The sequence below is a fragment of the Myotis lucifugus genome, unplaced genomic scaffold, assembly GCF_000147115.1.
Source record: "Myotis lucifugus unplaced genomic scaffold, Myoluc2.0 scaffold_131, whole genome shotgun sequence".
Classification (NCBI taxonomy): domain Eukaryota; kingdom Metazoa; phylum Chordata; class Mammalia; order Chiroptera; family Vespertilionidae; genus Myotis; species Myotis lucifugus.
The window spans coordinates 942,589-960,935 of NW_005871179.1; the positions used below are offsets into that span (position 1 = coordinate 942,589).

General features: G+C 42.2%; 1 protein-coding gene across 7 annotated transcripts in view; it reads right to left on the reverse strand.

Annotated features, from left to right (window-relative positions):
* Positions 1–18,347, reverse strand: part of ZMYM4 (zinc finger MYM-type containing 4) — a 117,062-nt gene that overhangs the window by 84,299 nt on the left and 14,416 nt on the right. For 6 of the 7 annotated variants that reach the window (XR_002830591.1, XM_023758463.1, XM_023758462.1 and 3 more), the window contains one exon: positions 4,711–4,756. Coding sequence is in view for 4 of the 7 variants with exons in the window: in XM_023758463.1 (XP_023614231.1) it covers positions 4,711–4,756 (46 nt within the window). In the remaining 3 variants the exon portion in view is untranslated. Of the gene's footprint in view, positions 1–4,710; positions 4,757–15,144; positions 15,207–18,347 lie in introns of those variants that run through there. The other variant, XM_014460443.2, reaches the window with a different exon arrangement.

Here is an 18,347-nt window from a genome sequence, read left to right on the forward strand (position 1 = left end):
AAAGAAGTATTTTAATACTAGAGGCCCAACACATGATATTTGTGCATGGGTAGGGTCGCTAGGCCTGGCCAGCGATCAGGGCCTATCTGTGGGGCAATATGTAGGGCGATCAGGGGACCCCCGCTGGCATGCACCTGACAGGCCTCACACAGCCCCGCCCCCCACAGCCACTGCTGGTCACCTCCCTCAGCTGGAGTCCACCAGTGGGGCAATCAGGGGCCTCCACTGGTACCTGCCTTGGCTGGCCTGGGGCCTGTGGGCTGGGGACAGCTCCTGCCTTAAGCGTCTGCCCCCTGGTGGTCAGTGCACATCATAGTGACCTGTCATTCCACTGGTCGTTCCACTGTTTGGTCGATTTGCATATTAGGCTTTTATTATATAGGATTGCTATTTGCCCCTTCTCCCTCAGTGCCTGGAAGCCAGGTGGTGGCCCCACCCCTCGCCGCCACTGCTCCTTGCCATCTACAGGTCGATCAGTGGGGTGATCAGGCCCCTGCGCTCACCCGCCTTGGCCTGGCGCCGCCTGCTCACCTACTCCACCATCCCGCCGTGGTCCTGCTCTCATCAGGGCCCATCGGGGCTGGCAGCACCTCCACTGCTGCCTGCTGCCAGCACCATGTCACCAACGCCCGACATGTTGGCACCACCCTCTGGTGGTCAGCGCACACCATAGCAAGCGGTCAAACTCCCAGTCCCCAGTCAAAATCCCAGTCCAATGACTGCCCAAGGGGACAATTTGCATATTAGGTTTTTATTACATTGGACTAGAGGCCCGGTACAAGAAATTTGTGCACGGGTGTGGGAGGGTCCCTCAGCCCAGCCTGCACCCTCTCCAATCCAGAACCCCTCGGGGGATGTCCAACTGCCTCTCGCAATCTGGGACCACTGGCTCCTAAGCGCTCACCTATCTACCTGCCTGCCTGCCTGATCACCCCTAACCCCTCTGCCTGCCTGCCTGATCGCCCCTAACCACCTCTGCCTGACTGCCTGATCACCCCTAACTGCTCCCCTATCAGCCTGATCGACCCTAACTGCTCCCCTGATGGCATGATCGCCCCTAATAGCCTCTGCCTCGCCCCACACCCGGGACCCAAAATTCCCTCCTCCGGCCGGTCGCAGACACCCAGGACCCAGGCTTCCCTCCCTCTAGCTGGCTACAGGCAACTAGGACCCAGGCCGGCTTTACCCAGGCCGGCCGCAGCCACAGGGGACAGTGGGTGGGAGACTTCGCACAGGCCGCAGGCGCTGGTGCCCGAGAACACAGGGCGGGAGGCTTGTCCCTCTCCTGGGCCACAGGCGCAGCTGCTGGTGCCTGGGACTGCAGGGCGTGCAGCTTGTCCCTTTCCAGGGCTGCAGGCGCAGCCACTGGCACCTGGGATCGCAGGGCGTGTGGCTCATCCCTCTCCCGGGCCACAGGCACAGCTGCAGCCGCTGGCGCCCACGACTGTGGGGCAGGTGGCTTGTCCCTGTCCCGGGACGCAGGCACAGCCGCTGGCGCCCACGACCACTGGGCAGGCAGCTTGTCCCTCTGCCGGGCCGCAGCCTGACTAGTCCCCATTCCTCTCTCGCGAATCATTTGTGCCTGGCTGGTCCCCATTCCTCTCTCACGAGCTCATTTGTGCCTGGCTGGTCCCAATTCCTCTCTCCCCAGTGTTGAGTGTATGAGCCCTTACAGTGTGACTGCATGAGGGCGTGATGATGTGAGAGCGTGACACCATTTACGTATTAGCTCTTTATTATATAGGGCTAGTGGCCCAGTTCACGAAATTTGTGCACATTAAAAGGGAATTAATTAGAGGAAATATTTTATTATTTTTAAAATATATTTTATTGATTTTAGAGAGGAAGGGAAAGGGGGGGAGAGAGAGAGAGAGAGAGATAGAAACATCAATGATGAGAGAGAATCATTGATTGGCTGCCTCCTGCACGCCCCCAACTGGGGATCGAGCCCACAACCCAGGCATGTGCCCTTGGCTGGAATTGAACCTGGGACCCTTCAGTCCACAGGCCAACGCTCTAGCCACTGAGACAAACCAGCTAGGGCTAGAGGAAATATTTTAATATTGCTATTTGCCCTTTCTCTATAATAGACGTGTCAGAGATAAAAGAAAATTAGTAAAATGTATATGAAAATCTCCCTCCTGTCAGTGTCTGGGACACATTGAAGGACCCAGAGTCAAGTCCCCACCCACCTGCGCGCTCCTTGAAATCAAGCAAGACCCAGACCCAGCCGGCCCAACCCCTGCAGGGTGGGGGGGCGCAGCCTCAGGTCCCCTGTCAAGCCCTGCCGGGCAAGGGGCGCAGCCTCAGGTACTCTGTCAAGCTCTGCCGGGTGGCGGGCGCAGCCTCAGGTCCCGTCAAGCCCCACCGGGCAGGGAGCACGGCCTCAGGTCCCCTGGCCCCAGCGCCGGGGGGCGCAGCTTCAGGTACCCTGGCCCTGGCGCGAAGGCACGAGGGCGTGATGACCATTTGCATATTAGCTCTTTATTAGGTAGGATAGTTAACACATTATTTGCCTGAGAAACTGAATCTCCTTTTTTCTAGATATGCGCTCCAAGACAAAGTGGTATACCTTGAATGACCATCTCGGGAATTAGATGCTTCCTAAACACCATCTATGTAGCAGTCTGCCTTTATATCTATTAGATAGGTAGCTATGTTCCTGAATCCCCTTCATGGAGAGAGGCCACTTTCCCCTTCCAAGCAACTCACTTCTCTGCCTCCAGAACCTTTAACAACCCCTTAATGATAATCTTCCAGAAAGGAGATATAGGGCAATCTCTACCACACCATTTGCACTCAATATTTGGTATAAAGTTCCCTGCTTTTAAACCTCCACCCTAAAAGTGGGGTTGGAACAGAAAAGCACCAGGCATCAGAAACATAAACTCCAAATACTTGGTATAGCAACCCAAGTACAGCAGCTTGGTTAATGCATTAAGATTCCTGCTACCACTTTAAGATAGTTCTTATTCAACATCTTTAACAAACAAAGCATCAGATTCAAACCTTCATTAGAAACCTATTTGATTAATTTCTATCACTACCAGTATATAGACTTGAGCAAAGGCATGTCGAGAAAAAGGTAATCAAAAATTATTTGATGAAAGTGAGTAGTAGAGACTGAGGGATACCTCCTAACAGCCATGTTTTACTTTGTAACCTTACTTTTCCTGACCACAGATGATTGGGTCAAAGATAAACATCAAATCTAAGCTGGCACAATCATAATTTTTTTCCTAGGAACTTGAAATTTAAAATGGGCATACAGAAGAAATAAGTCACTGGAACATAACTGTTTTTAGCAGCATAGACAGAGCAGGCACATGGTCTCCTCTCATTGAGTTCCCTGGAGGAAATTTGTTCTCTACCGTCCCTAAATTCTGTGAAGTACTCCAATACACTTCTGAGGTTTCTTCTGGATAAGCTAGCTGAAGCCTAATTTACTTTCTTGCATGCAAGAAAAAGACAACTAAATCTACTAAAGATCAGGAAATCTAGTTACCTCTCAATATGTAGTATAAAAACTGTTATCACCAATATTAACTAATTTCAAAGAGAAAGATGGTACTCACAATATCTTATTGGATGAAATAAACTTAAAAAACAAAAGAAATACACATTTCCTGACTTAGGAATTATAGGTGACAAAATTTACCCTTCATAAACAAGTGCATGAATATCCTATGATGATTCATCAATTACTTCAACAAGTACACAAAGATGTATATAGGAATACATATTGCATATTATTTGTAATAGAGAAAAAATTAAAAATAATATACATATGTATAAAAGAGGACAGTAATTAAATTATAGTACAGCCATACAAAAAAAAATACTGAGTTAGAAAGCAATACTGTTAGAAAGGATGCAGTAGGTAGATCCAATCCACTGACATAGAACGATATCTAGGCAGTTGAGTTAAAAAATAAGAAAAAATCATATAATTCCCTGCATACATACATAAACCGCACCTACCATATATAGAAACACATACATTCACAGAAAAAATATTGCGAAAGATATATATTAAACTTTTAAAACTGTTTATCTTTGGAGAGTGGTAAAAACAAAGGCTTGGATTTTCAGCTTTATTCATTTTTGTATTGTAAAATTGAATGTATTAGTTTTATAATTATAAGAAACAGATTTTTTTAAAGAAAACCATGTACCATGGAAAAAATATAAAGAGCCCTAGCTGGTTTGGCTCAATGGATAGAGCGCCGGCCTGTGGACTGAAGGGTCCCAGGTTCGATTCCGGCCAAGGGCACATGCCTGGGTTGTGGGCTCGATCCCCAGCAGGGGATGTGCAGGAGGCAGCCAATCAATGATTCTCTCATTGATGTTTCTATCTCTCTCTCTCTCTCTCTCCCCCTTTCCCTTCCTCTCTAAAATCAATAAAATATATTAAAGAAAAAATATAAAGAGAAAATTAAGATACCCTGTAAATACTAAGTTTATATACTAAGCGGTATATAAACTTTTATATACGTCACACATACACAAAGTGTGGCTATATGTCAACCTTAAAAATTAAGGTTTACAATTCAGATTAACTTGCTCAATATGCTAAGAAAGTGTGATGAGATCTCAAATAAATCAAACTCATTTAGATAAATCTGTTATAGATAAATGTTCTATCTAGGCTTATATATTATCTGTATAATGTATATAAATACATGATTTTTTTTCTAAAATGGTACTTACAGTTCTCTACAATTTCATCAAAAACTGCACCAGTTTTCTGCTCAAACTGAAAAAGCAAAAAGAGAAAAATAACATTACCATCATATTCTTCTAGCATTTTTTTAGTATCCCTCCCAACTCCCCCAAAAGCTATAATTTTCAACCCAGAGTACTCCAATTTACTAAAGCAGAAATACCATCAAATAGAGTAAAATAAAATTTAGAATAAACAAAAGAAGTTCTCAGGCCAAAACCTACAAACCAAAAATAAAGAGATAAATGCATGCCCTCACTATTAAAAAAAAACAACAACCTTAGTTTTTTAAAATCACTTTTATGTTACAAAATAGAGAATCACATATATTTGTAATAATAAATGTAGCCAATACATGCTCTCAATAAACAATTGCTGAGAACTTACTAACATCTCTTGAGAACTATGCAAAACTCCAAATCAACACTAAACAGAACAATCAACATCCTGGGATACCCATACGCCCAAGCATATTTTACAGTAAGATTTCACTTAACATCATTGATAGGTTCTGCAACTTTAAGTGAAATGATGTATAATGAGACCAATTTTACCATAGGCGGGTTGATGTATAAACAAGTTAAGTTCTTATGGCATCTGAAAGTTATAAGGAAATGATCTTGAATAAAATGAAGTCATTTGAGGATGTGTTATACTGTATAATCTCTCAATCTTTTTTATTAACCATATGCTATACTTTGCATTTCTCAGCATTTGTTATGCAAACCTGCAAGATGTTCTGAGAAAAGTTCTGTCATCAAATTAATATAGGAAATACAAAACATCTTTTTAGTAATTTATAATGGTTGTTAATTAACTAAACACTAAAAAGTCAAACTAAAGAAACTGTACTATTTTGTTTCACCCAGCATTTCCCAAACATACCTGACCCCGATACTGCTTTGTTTCACACAAAATTTCCCAAACATATTTGACCACAGAACCCTTTTGGAGGATAACATTTATTAACATACTACAGAAATACTATGAGAAATGATGCTAAATGACAGTAGCAGTTGTATCTATACATTTTAATACAAGAAGGATATTTTTAATTTAGTAATATACTCCAAAGTCATGTTTTTTTCAGCTTTTCTTAATAATCATGTCATTTGACCATGTGTGGTTTTCACAAGTATTGTATAAGGGCTTTCCCGCTTGATAGTTTCACAAATACATAGAAAAAAGTGTAATTACTCAACATGCTAAAGAGTATTTCCTTCAAATTATTAATCAAATTAAGAAGGAAATCCTATATAATAAAAGCATAATATGCTAAGTGTCCAACCAATTGGACCTAAACTGGCAGTTGGACATCCCTCTCACAACCCAGGACCTCTGGGTCCTAACTGCTCACCTGTCTGCCTTCCCTAACCACTCTGCTTGCCTGCCTGGTCCCTCTAACTGCCCTGCCCTGCTGGCCTGATCCCCCTAACTGCCCTCCCCTGCCAGCCTAGTTGCCCCTATTAACTTTTTTTTTTAAATCTTATCCCCTTCACACACACTGTATTTAAATTCCTTATTGGCTTCTCCCTCTTACACAATTTTTCTCTCTCCTTTATGTAACACTTTTTCCTACTGACTCATCATTTATAAACTTTTCTTTCCTCCTTATTTCCTACTTCTGTTCCATCATCCTTCTTCCCAGCTTTCTCCTACCCTCGCTTCCTCCCCACATCCCTTCTTTCCTTTATCTTTACCCCTACCCTACCTCCCCTTTTCCTTCCCACCTTAATTTTTTTCTTCACTTCCTCCCTCCCCCATTTCTTCCTTCTTCCCATTCTCCTTTTAAGCTCCACCAGCTCCCCTTTAAAACTTTTCTTCCCTCCCTCTTTCTCTTTCATCCTACCTTTCTCATACATTCTTATCTACTTCCACTATTTTAATATCTATCTACCTGCCTAATTACTCACTATCATTTATCTTTTTTCTTTTCTGACTCCTACTTGTAAAATCTGTCCCCAGTACACAAATACTTGATTTTCATTATAGCTCCTACAGTTCACTCATACATCCTCTTTCCTTCTTTAACTTTGCTGTCTACTGACTCCTTTATAAAGTTCTCTCCCTCCTTCCCTTCTTAAAGCTTCTTTTCAGAGGGGCATTAATCCCCAGCCCAGGGCTCAGCCCCTGCCAGGTGTTTACGGCCTCCACTTCCCCAGCCTCCCTGCCGCCATCCTACTCCCATTCCCTGTCCAGGACACCCGGCCCAGCGAGGATGCTGTGAAGCAGGAGCACCTCCATCCAGAAGGCCTCAGCCCATACCCGGGGACACCGCCCTCCTCCCATGTCTGGGTAGGGCTCCTGCCCCGCCCCTGACCGGGCGCACCTGCTTCCCTGCTCCGCACCCCCTCACCACCGCCCCTGCGGTCACCACCCCCTCCCACATGCAGCCCGCATTTCCTTCCCTTTTCCATTCCTGCGTCTTTTTCTTGTTCCCTTTCTGTATTTGTTTCTCCTCTTGGCCTGTCTGCATGCAGGGCTGCCCTCCTCTCCCTCTCCTTTCTTATCCCCTCCTATCGTATCCTATCCTACCCCAGACCGTGCAGCTGCCTGAGCAAAGGGCGGGGACGCAGCCTGCTGATACAGTCGTGACATGACACTGTAATGGATAATTTGCATATTTCTCTATTATTAGTATAGATTTAAATGGGCACTTAGGTTGTTTCAAGCTTTTTTCCAAATATTATAATTGTTATCATTGTATATACACTGAGTGGCCAGACTATTATGACCACCTGACGTTTGTAGGCAAATTAGCTATAATTTCCCGCTGAAGTTGCTAGAGGGCCAGACCATTATAAAGAGGGAAGCAGGTGCCCTAGCTGGCTTGGCTCAGTGGATAGAGCGTCGGCCTGCAGACTCAAGGGTCCCGGGTTCAATTCCGGCCAAGGGCATGTACCTTGGTTGCGGGCACACACCCAGTAGGGAGTGTGCAGGAGGCAGCTGATCGATGTTTCTCTCTCATCAATGTTTCTAACTCTCTATCCCTCTCCCTTCCTCTCTATGAAAAATCAATAAAATATATATTTTTTAAAAAAAGAGGGAAGCAGGTTATTTACCACAACAGCAGAAGTGATTTTTTTCTGAAGATATGGGTAAACAACGCGATTTAACAGCCTCTGAACGTGGGATACATATATAGCATAAGTTGGCTTATATATGTCAGTGTGTGTTTATGTGACTGTATGTTTGATCATATGTCTATGATCAATTCCAAGAAGTAGAGTCATGAAATTAAAGAGCATAGGCACTTAATTTTTTTAATGTGCTTTTATTGGTTTTAGAGAGAGGGGGGAGAGAAAAACATTGAGTAGCCCCGCCCCCCGCCACCACTGCTGCCTCTTGCTCACCCCGCACTGGGGATCAAGCCAGCAACCTGGTCATGTGCCCTGACTGAGAATCAACTGTGGATCTCTTGGTCCATGGGATGCCACTCAATTGAGCCACACCAGCCAGAAAGCACTTAAATTTTTGATAGATGTTACCAAACTGCCCATTAAAAGCACTATATATATATATATATATATATATATATATATATATATATATATCAATAAGGTGAGTTCAGAACTTCTCTACCATCTTCCTCAATTTGATAGGCAAGAAAAAAAAGTTATCTCATTGTTAAATTTGCATTTTGCTGTTTTATTTTACATTTGTTTTCATTTATTTTAATATATTTTATTGATTTTTTACAGAGAGGAAGGGAGAGAGATAGAGAGTTAGAAACATCGATGAGAGAGAAACATCGATCAGCTGCCTCCTGCACACCTCCTACTGGGGATGTGCCCGCAACCAAAGTACATGCCCTTGACCAGAATCGAACCTGGGACCTTTCAGTCCGCAGGCAGACGCTCTATCCCTGAGCCAAACCGGTTACGACTTGTTTTCATTTTTAAATTTTGATTAATCTTTGTAAGTAGTTACTAACCACCTGTGATTCTAGTATCTATCAAGTGCCCAACTATGGAACTTTTTAGGTGACCTAAGGCAATGGTTCCTAAATCGTTCTAACTAGTGATTAACAGTTATCAGGACCCTGGCACTGCTTTCACCTTTTAAATTTACTTAATTCATTTAGCCTCCTTAAAGTCTCATTAAATAAGTACTATTTACACCTCTATTTTATAAAATAAATGGAGGTTGGGGGACAAACACACACACATCTCTGAATAAGGCTCCCCAGGAAAAAGCCCAAACATCTGATTCTCCAAAATCTGGCCTTCATCATTTCCTGCCTTCATGTTCCAATTAAATCCCCATCCCCAATGCAAATGCTCTAGCTCAGTGGTCGGCAAACTGCGGCTTGAGAGCCACATGTGGCTCTTTGGCCCCTTGAGTGTGGCTCTTCCACAAAATACCACGTGCGGGTGCACACATACAGTGCGATTGAAACTTCGTCGCCCATGCGCAGAAGTCGGTTTTCGGCCTGGGCGAGTCTATTTAGAAGAAGTACTGTTGATATTTGGCTCTGTTGACTAATGAGTTTGCCGACCACTGCTCTAGCTATTATTGTTATAAACTAGAGGCCCAGTGCACAAAATTTGTGCACGGGTGCGGTCCCAAAGCCTGGCCAACAATCGAAACACAAGCGTCTGGCATGAAAGGGCAGGTCCCAGCTGACCCCTAGGCCCTGGGCAGCACCTGGGTCCCCGGGCCCCCACACAACCCCCTCCACCTGAGTCATCAGGCCCCTACACCCCACCGCTGCCGCTGGTTGCTATCTGCAGGTCAATCGTCGGGGCGATCAAGCCCCGCTCGCACCCGCCTTAGCCTGGCGCCGACTGCTCACCTGCTCCACCATCCCGCCATGGTCCCGCTCTTGTTGGGGCCCATCGGGGCTGGCAGCACCTCCACTGCCGCCCACTGCCAGCACTGTGTCACCGACGCCCACCATGTTCTGCACCTCCCCCCCCCCCCCGGGGGTCAGCATATGTCATAGTAAGCAGTCAAATTCCCAGTAGAGGGGACAATCTGCATTTTAGGCTTTTATTATATAGGATAATCTGTAGCTCACCCAATCTTTCAGGTAGTTTTATGCCTCTGGATCACTGTGCACTGTGCTCAAGCATTTCCAGTCTTAATCCAATAGTAAACACCTACTCAGATTTCATATGTAAGCTAGTTACAATTCTTTAATGATGCCATCTCACACAACCCACACACACAACTTCCTAAACAAGGGAGAATTCACAACTCTCTTTCCTAGCACTAGTACATCAGATGTGTCTACATCTGCTGACAATTAACTGGGGCTATAAAAAAGTGAAGTTTTAACTCCATTCTAAAGACTATCTAAAAAAGAAACTCATAAAAAAAATGAACACTTTTTAAACAAAAGCCTTTAGAGATATACAAAAATTAAAAATAATCTAGTTTCTTTCAACAGAACCCTAATGAAATTAAGACTCTGTAAAGGATTAGAGAATCCACATTTCTCAAAGCAGAAGGGGCAGATTAGAGTGTATCCTAGTTTACAGAAATTTTGTTGTAACCTTAGCACCTACAGCAATGCCCAACACAGAACAGAAGTTCAATTAATGTTTGCTGAATAAAAGAATTACTATTATTAAGTACCTTAAAACTTGTCTGTATTAAAAATGTAAACATCCTAGAGTGCACTTTAAAATTAGCAAGAATCTCAAAGATTAAGCAGAAGCTTCAAATAGTTTTAATGCCCGAAACAGAACATCACAAATTAAACATCCATTCCTCTTCCTCATCCCCATAATGGTAATGTCTTTGTATTCACACATCCCCTACTTATACTTTCAAGCTTATTCATAATATTGATCTTGATAATCATTTTATCATTGTAAAATATAAAAAGTTGTTGTGGAAAAAAACATTTTTCATACAGACAATACTCACTTTGCACTAAAGTGCAAGACCATAAAATGACCTTGAAAATTGAAACCAAGCCGAAACCGGTTTGGCTCAGTGGATAGAGCGTCGGCTTGCGGACTGAAAGGTCCCAGGTTTGATTCCGGTCAAGGGCATGTACCTGGGTTGTGGGCACATCCCCAGTGGGAGATGTGCAGGAGGCAGCTGATCGATGTTTCTAACTCTCTATCTCTCTCCCTTCCTCTCTGTAAAAAATCAATAAAATATATTTAAAAAAAAAAAAAAAGAAAGAAAATTGAAACCAAAAGAGCAAAGCAATCTTAATAATCAAAGGGGAAAAAATTCCAATTGTTCTGTGATCTTTAAGATTTTTGTCAAAACATTTTAAAAATCTTAACTATCACTTGTAAATATATAGGGAAATTTTTTAAAACTGTGTAATAGTTATTCTATAATTTAAAACATAAGAAAGTTTGAGAATCAAAATGTCTTATTGCTTTGTAAAATAGCTTTATCATGAGTACATAGTGCTGGCCATCTTCTTTCTCTCAGATAACTATGACACAAAATAAGCATCTTTTCTATGCCTTTGCAAACTGTCATAATCCTTTCCAAATTTGATTCAACTTCCAACAATTACATGCCCCATCTGTGTGCATTTATTTAATCATGGTGACTGGTGAATATACGCATTTACTAGACCTATTCAGTATAAATTTAAAATTACAGTAATACATATAAGAAACTTTTCTGTGAAATTAAACTTTTCTTTTTTTTTTTAATATATTTTATTGATTTTTTACAGAGAGGAAGGGAGAGAGATAGAGAGTTAGAAACATCGATGAGAGAGAAACATCGACCAGCTGCCTTCTGCATATCTCCCACTGGAGATGTGCCCGCAACCCAGGTACATGCCCTTGACCGGAATCGAACCTGGGACCTTTCAGTCCGCAGGCCGACACTCTATCCACTGAGCCAAACCGGTTTCGGCGAAATTAAACTTTTCATACATACTTGATTTTAATTACACAAATGTGTTTACATAAGTAAAAACAGGTAAACTAATTTGTCAATTTTTTAAACATATGCATTTGGAAAACCTATTTTATTATATAACAGACTCTCAGCTTTAACGGACATCCCCCTCGCCCGAATTAATCCATTTTAGTGAGGTTTTACTGTATTATGTGAAGTAAAATAAGCTAGTCAAGACAAAGACAAATACCATAGATTTTACTTTTATGTACAATCTCATGGACAAAACACAAAAAAAAAACTAAGCAAAATAAAAAGAGACACATAGAAACAGAAAAAAGACTAATAGCTGTTAGAGGGGAGGAGATTTGGGGAGGGCTGGGTGAAAAAGGTGAAGAGATTAAGAAAAAAATAAAAAAAAACTCTCATAGACACAGACAACAGTATGGTGATTACCAGAGGTAAAAGGGGGTGGGGGAAGGTAGAAGAGCGTAAAGAGAGCATAAATGGTGACAGAAGACCTGATTTTGGGTGGTGAACACACAATATGATACAATATACAGATGATGTATTATAGAATTGTACACCTGAAACCTATATAATTTTATTAACCAATGTCACCCCAATAAATTCAATTTTAAAAAAAAATTCTTAACCACTGCCCAGTGTAGCTCAGTTGGTTGGAGCATTGCACACCAAAAGGTTGCAGGTTCCATTCCCAGAGCATATACCTAAGTTGTGGGTTTGATCCCCATTCAGGACATGTACAGGAAACAACTGATTGGTGTTTTCTGTCCTAATGTGATCTATCCTAGAAAAAGGTTCCATGTGCACTTGAAAAGAATTTATATTCTGTGACATTGGGATGAAATGTTCTGAAGACATCATTAAACCCATCTGATCTAGCATGTCAATTAAGGCCCTTGCTTCCTTTTTAATTTTCTGTCTGGAAGATATGTTGATGTCAATGGGGTCTTAAAATCCCCTACTATGGCCCTAGCGGGTTTGGTTCAGTGGATAAAGCGTCAGTCCAGGGTCCCGGGTTCGATTCCAGTCAAGAACACATACCTCGGTTGCAGACTCGTTCCCTTGCTGAGAATTAACAATAAATAAATCCCCTACTATTGACTACATTACTGTCAATCTCTCCCATTGAGATATGCATTATATATTTAGGTGCTCCGATGTTGGGTATATAAATGTTTACAAGGGTTATAGCCTCTTGTTGGATTAATTCCTTTAGCATTATGTAATATCCTTTCTTGTCTCGTTATTTCCTTTGTTTTGAGGTCTATTTTGTCTGATACAAGTATTGCTAACCCAGGTTTTATTTTTTCCATTTCTATTTGCATGAAATATCTTTTTCCCTTGACTTTTAACGTATTTTTTCATTCTGAGGTAGGTCTCTTGTAGACAGCATATACATGGGTCTTGTTTTCTTTTTTAAATTTTTTTTCTTCTTTTAAATTTTATTTTCTTGTTTAAAGTATTACAAATAGTAGTACATATGTCTCCTTTTGGGTCTTGTTTTCTTATCCATTCTGCTATTCTGTATCTTTTTTTAAAATATATTTTTATTGATTTCAGAGAGAAAGGGAGAGGGAGAGATAGAAACATCAATGATGAGAATCACTGATCGGCCGCCTCCTGCACACCCCCTACTGGGGATTGAGCCCGCAACTTGGACTCGTGCTCTTTGCAGAAATCAAATCCGGGCCCTTCAGTCCACAGGCTGACGCTCTATCCACTGAGACAAACCAGCGAGGGCCCTATGTCTTTTGATTGGAGTATTTCAACCATTTACATTTAAAGTGATTATTTACAGTTACGTATTTATTGTCATTTTATTCTTTATAACTGTTCTTTGCTTTTTCTTTCTTTTCTTTTTCTTCTTCATAAAGAAAACCCTTTAACATTTCTTATAATACTGGTTTGGTAGTGATGAAATCCTTTAGCTTTTTTCTTGTCTTGAAGCTCTTTATTTCACCTTTAATTTTAAATTATAGTTTTCTTAAATAAATAGTTATAGTTTTAGATCCTTCCTTTTCATCACTTTGAATATTTCATGGCAATTCCTTCTGGTCATATGCAATTGGCACCAGGAAGAGCTTTATATGTATTCTGCATGCACCAGTGAACGTTTATTTTTATTTATTTTTTAAAAATGTATTTTATTGATTTTTTTACAGAAAGGAAGGGAGAGGGATAGAGAGTTAGAAACATCGATGAGAGAGAAACATCAATCAGCTGCCTCCTGCACACTCCCTACTGGGGATGTGCCCGCAACCAAAGTACATGCCCTTGACAGGACTCGAACCTGGGACCCTTGAGTCCGCAGGCTGATGCTCTATCCACTGAGCCAAACCGGTTTGGGCAACGTTTATTTTTAAACTAAAGGCCCAGTGCACAAATTCGTGCATGGGTGGGGACCCTTGGCCTGGTATGCGACAGGAGCGGATCGGGGCCATGGGAGGTTGGCCAGGGTAGGGGCCGTGAGAGGTTGGCCAGCCAGGGGGAGGGATCGAGGGAGGTTGACTGGCCGAGGGAAGTTAGCTATGGGAGTGCACTGACCACCAGGGGGCAGCTCCTGCGTTAAGCGTCTGCCCCGAGTGGTCAGTGCACGTCATAGTGACCAGTGGACCGGTCATAGGCTTTTACATATATACAGGTTTCCTCTAATCTACAAATCTACTCTGTGATGGAGCTGGCACCTGTGAACACTTCTCCTTTGCCAACTGGCACAATGTTAACAACCTTTGTCAGCAGATGCACTGGAAAAGAGTACTCCAGAAGGAAAGGGGTTTTCTTCTCATTAAACTGTGCTCTGAACTGCTTGCTCCAGTGGAGGCTAGTAGCATGCAAGACACCCAATGACCTCTCCCAGGTGCCAACTTCCCATCAAGTCTCCAGTGACACACACACACACAACCATATGATTGGTTTCCCAGAAAGTTCTGTCAGCACCCCAGAGGGCAAGAAGCTTCCCAGAGAATTTTACCAATGCTCCAGCTGTCTTCTTAACCATGTTCAGCAAAGGCCTTCCTAGTGACTTTTGTCAGCACCCCAGAGGGAGGTTTCCTGTTTGCCAACAAAAAGCTGCAGCACTTCAAACCTGTCCAGCATCCAGTGGAACACACCCTCTCCAACAAGATTTGAATCTCAGCCTTCAAGCTGAGAGATGGGGCATCTTTCAAATTAATTCCATCCCTGCTACTCTGACTCAGCCCTAAAGTTAGTGGTTGCTCCCTCTACCTGCTATCCTGCATATCTTAAAGTTCTCTTTCCCCCCTAGGGTCAATTCTTTGTAACTAGTTAATAATTCTTTATATTGAACTTTCCCTATTCGAACTACTCTGAGGTTTCTGTCCTCTGACTATTAAAAGGTTGGTACCACCAGGGGTAAAGTCCAGGAGACACTATATTAGTTAGGGAAGCTCTGCATACTTGAAAAGCTGTGTGGCTGCTCTCTTTTGGTATTACTATTGGGAATGTTATCATTGAGATGGGCTCTTTTGATTTCACTGAGGATTGTGGGGTCCCAAAGTAATAAAGGCCAAGTGACAGCATTAACCCCATAGGTAAGGGCAGCAGGGACATACCAGTAATCAGAATGCTTTGGCCCACAGGGATCTTTGGCAGTGGCTAATTGATCACGATGTTCCTAGGAATGAAATAGATGGGCAGTTTAATCTGTATAACACGAAAATGCCTAAATCTGGTGGCCAATCCAACTTGAATCATCACAGTGGAAGTCACATACATTTGCCGTTTCCAGACCTAGTCGATTCAAAGACCCATAGCCACTTGACTGAGGAGAGAATGGGTCGCCCTTACGAACTCTGCACTGTTACCACAAGTACACACCATAAATCTTCCTCCAAGCCTTGTCCAGAAGGACTGACAGTGATTTAGAAAAGCAGTGCTTTTCAATCAGGGACAATGCTCCCAAATCTAGAATTTGATAATGTCTGGAAGCATTTTTGGTTACCACAACTGGGGATTTCTACTGACATCTAGTGGGTAGAGGCCAGGGATGCTGTGAAACATCCGACAATGTACACAACAGTCACCACAGCAAAGGACAACCCTGACTTAAATGCCCTTAAAGGATTTAGACAGTTATTTCCCTTACCTCATCTCCTACTACTCACCACCATCTTGCTCACTCCCCTTCAAGCTACCACAACTTTGCTGTTCACAACATGCACAGCACTCTCCCTCACAGCCTTTGCCTTTTTTCCCTCTACCTGGAATATTTTTCCTCTCAGGTGCCGACATGGATCGTTTTCTCACCTCCTTCAGGTTTTTGCTTAAATGTCACTATTTAAAATTGCAATGGCCTTTCCACCATAGCATATTGCATTTCCTTTTTTCTGTTTTGTTTCTCTACAGAAACACTCCACTTTAAATCCTCTACATTATTTAATTAGCATTTATCTCTCCCATCACAGAATGTAAACTCTGAAGAGCAGAGATTTTCTCCATTTTATTATTCATTACTATATCCTCAGTACCTATAATGGTTCCTTGTATAGACACTCAAGCATTTTAATGAAAGAATGAATAATGACTGGATGTGGAACACTGAGGAATTATAAGATGACTTTTAAAGTGGTTATCTGCTTTTATCTGTCCAGTACTCCGTAGTCACTTCCATTTGTCACACATTTCAAACACTTTTCCTTTTTAAAAATGTGAGATTTTTTGTCCTGGCCAGGTGGCTCAGTTGATTGGAGCGTCATCCCATGCAACAAAAGGTTGCAGGTTTGATTCCTGGTCAGGGCACACAACTAGATTACAGGTTCAAGCCCCATTCAGAGCAAATACGGCAGACAACCAATCCATGTTTCTCCCTCACATTGATGACTGTCTGTCTCTCTCTCCCTCCCCTCCAACACACACACTTTTCTCTCTCTAAAAAAAAATAAAAATAAAAAATCTATCCTTGGGTCAGAATGGGAGAAAAAAATTTTTTATGTGATAATTTTTTCAATGTAGTCAAATCTATCATTGTTTTGAATTGCATTATCATTATTATTATTACGTATGCTTAGAAATACATCCCCTATATCAATATCTAATATTTATCTAATTTTCCTTAGGTACCTTTATACTTTTGTTTTATTATATTTATATATTCAATCCCTCTCAAATTTGTTTTGGCATGTGGAGTAAGAAAAAGATCTAACTTTATTTTTGCCCAAATGACTGGCAGACTGTCCAAACACCATTTAATGAATAATTAATAATTATATTCTTATGTATGGATATGAGTCTATTTCTTTATTTGTAATAATTTGTCTGAACATTCCTATACCAGTATCATATTTAAGATTCTGTAGAACAAGGTACCCACACAATCCCCTACTCCTGCATTCTTCCATTATTCTTCAATTAAAATTACTTTGGCAATCTTTCACATATTTATAATTCCAAATGAATTTGATCATTGTTTTGTCAAATTCTACCCTCTTCACCATCAAAAGAAAAAAGAAAAAAACTCCCTTGTACTACTGACTGAGATAATACTTAGTAGTGGGACATCCTATATAATAAAAGCCCAGCAACCATAACAGCTTAACGAACAGAAAGACCGCCAGAGTCGTTATGAGGTGCACTGACCACCTCTCAGTCCCTCCCTCCTGGCCCGCAGGCTCTGATCGCCAGACAGCGAACAGGGAGCCATGGGGAACCAGGGTGGGTAGCGGCAGGGCGGACCTGGGGACTGGCAAGCGGGCAGAAGGCAGACCTCTTGGTCCCTCCCCCCAGCCCACAGGCTCCGATGGATCGATGGATCGCTGGATGGGGAACCGGGATGGGTGGCAGCAGCGGGGTAGGACTGGTGACTGGTGAGGGGAACCGAAGTGGGTGGCGGCGGCAGGGCGGGACTGGGGACTGGCGAGTGGGCAGAAGATGGCCCTGATCACAGGCTCGGCCTAGGGACCCTACCCATGTGCGATTTCGTACACTAGGCCTCTAGTATTTTTATAATATTGGCGTTTCCCATCCAGGAACATAGCATATCAGCCTTTTTTTTTCCCAAGAATCATCAAAGCTTAGTTGCTTCAGATCCTCATTTACACAGCCTGAATGGGTAACAACCCCATTCTTCCTCATTCTACTCAGCTAAATAACCTTGACAAGACACTTTTCCTGTTATCCCAGACTTAACACTACATTATGGGGTCATTTTGAGGATTAAATGAGTTAAGACATATGTTTAAAGCAAGACTCAATAAAAATTAGTTGTTGTTGTGACTACTGTTATTTTATTATCATGTCCTTAGGGGAAAGTCTTATCATTTTCTTTAAATCTCACATATTTCTTATTAGGTTTATCTCAAGGAATTTTATTTTTTGATTACTTTGTGAATCAACTTCTTTTAAAAACATATTTTCCAGCCCTGACCGGTTTGGCTCAGTGGATGGAGCGTCGGCCTGCGGACTCAAGGGTCCCAGGTTTGATTCCGGTCGGGGCATGTACCTTGGTTGTGGGCACATGCCCAGTGGGGAGTGTGCAGGAGACAGCTGATCGATGTTTCTCTCTCATCAATGTTTCTAACTCTCTATCCCTCTCCCTTCCTCTCTGTAAAAAATCAATAAAAATATATTTTAAAAAACAACAACATATTTTCCAACTAGTTACATGCCGGAAGCCGGTCCATCCTTGCTGCTTGACACAGTCGCTACAGGGAAGAAACATCTGCACAGCATATGTTTCAAGGGACCTGGCGTATATGGCATACTGTTCTTTTTTTTTGTTTTAATATATTTTATTGATTTTTTACAGAGAGAAGGAGAG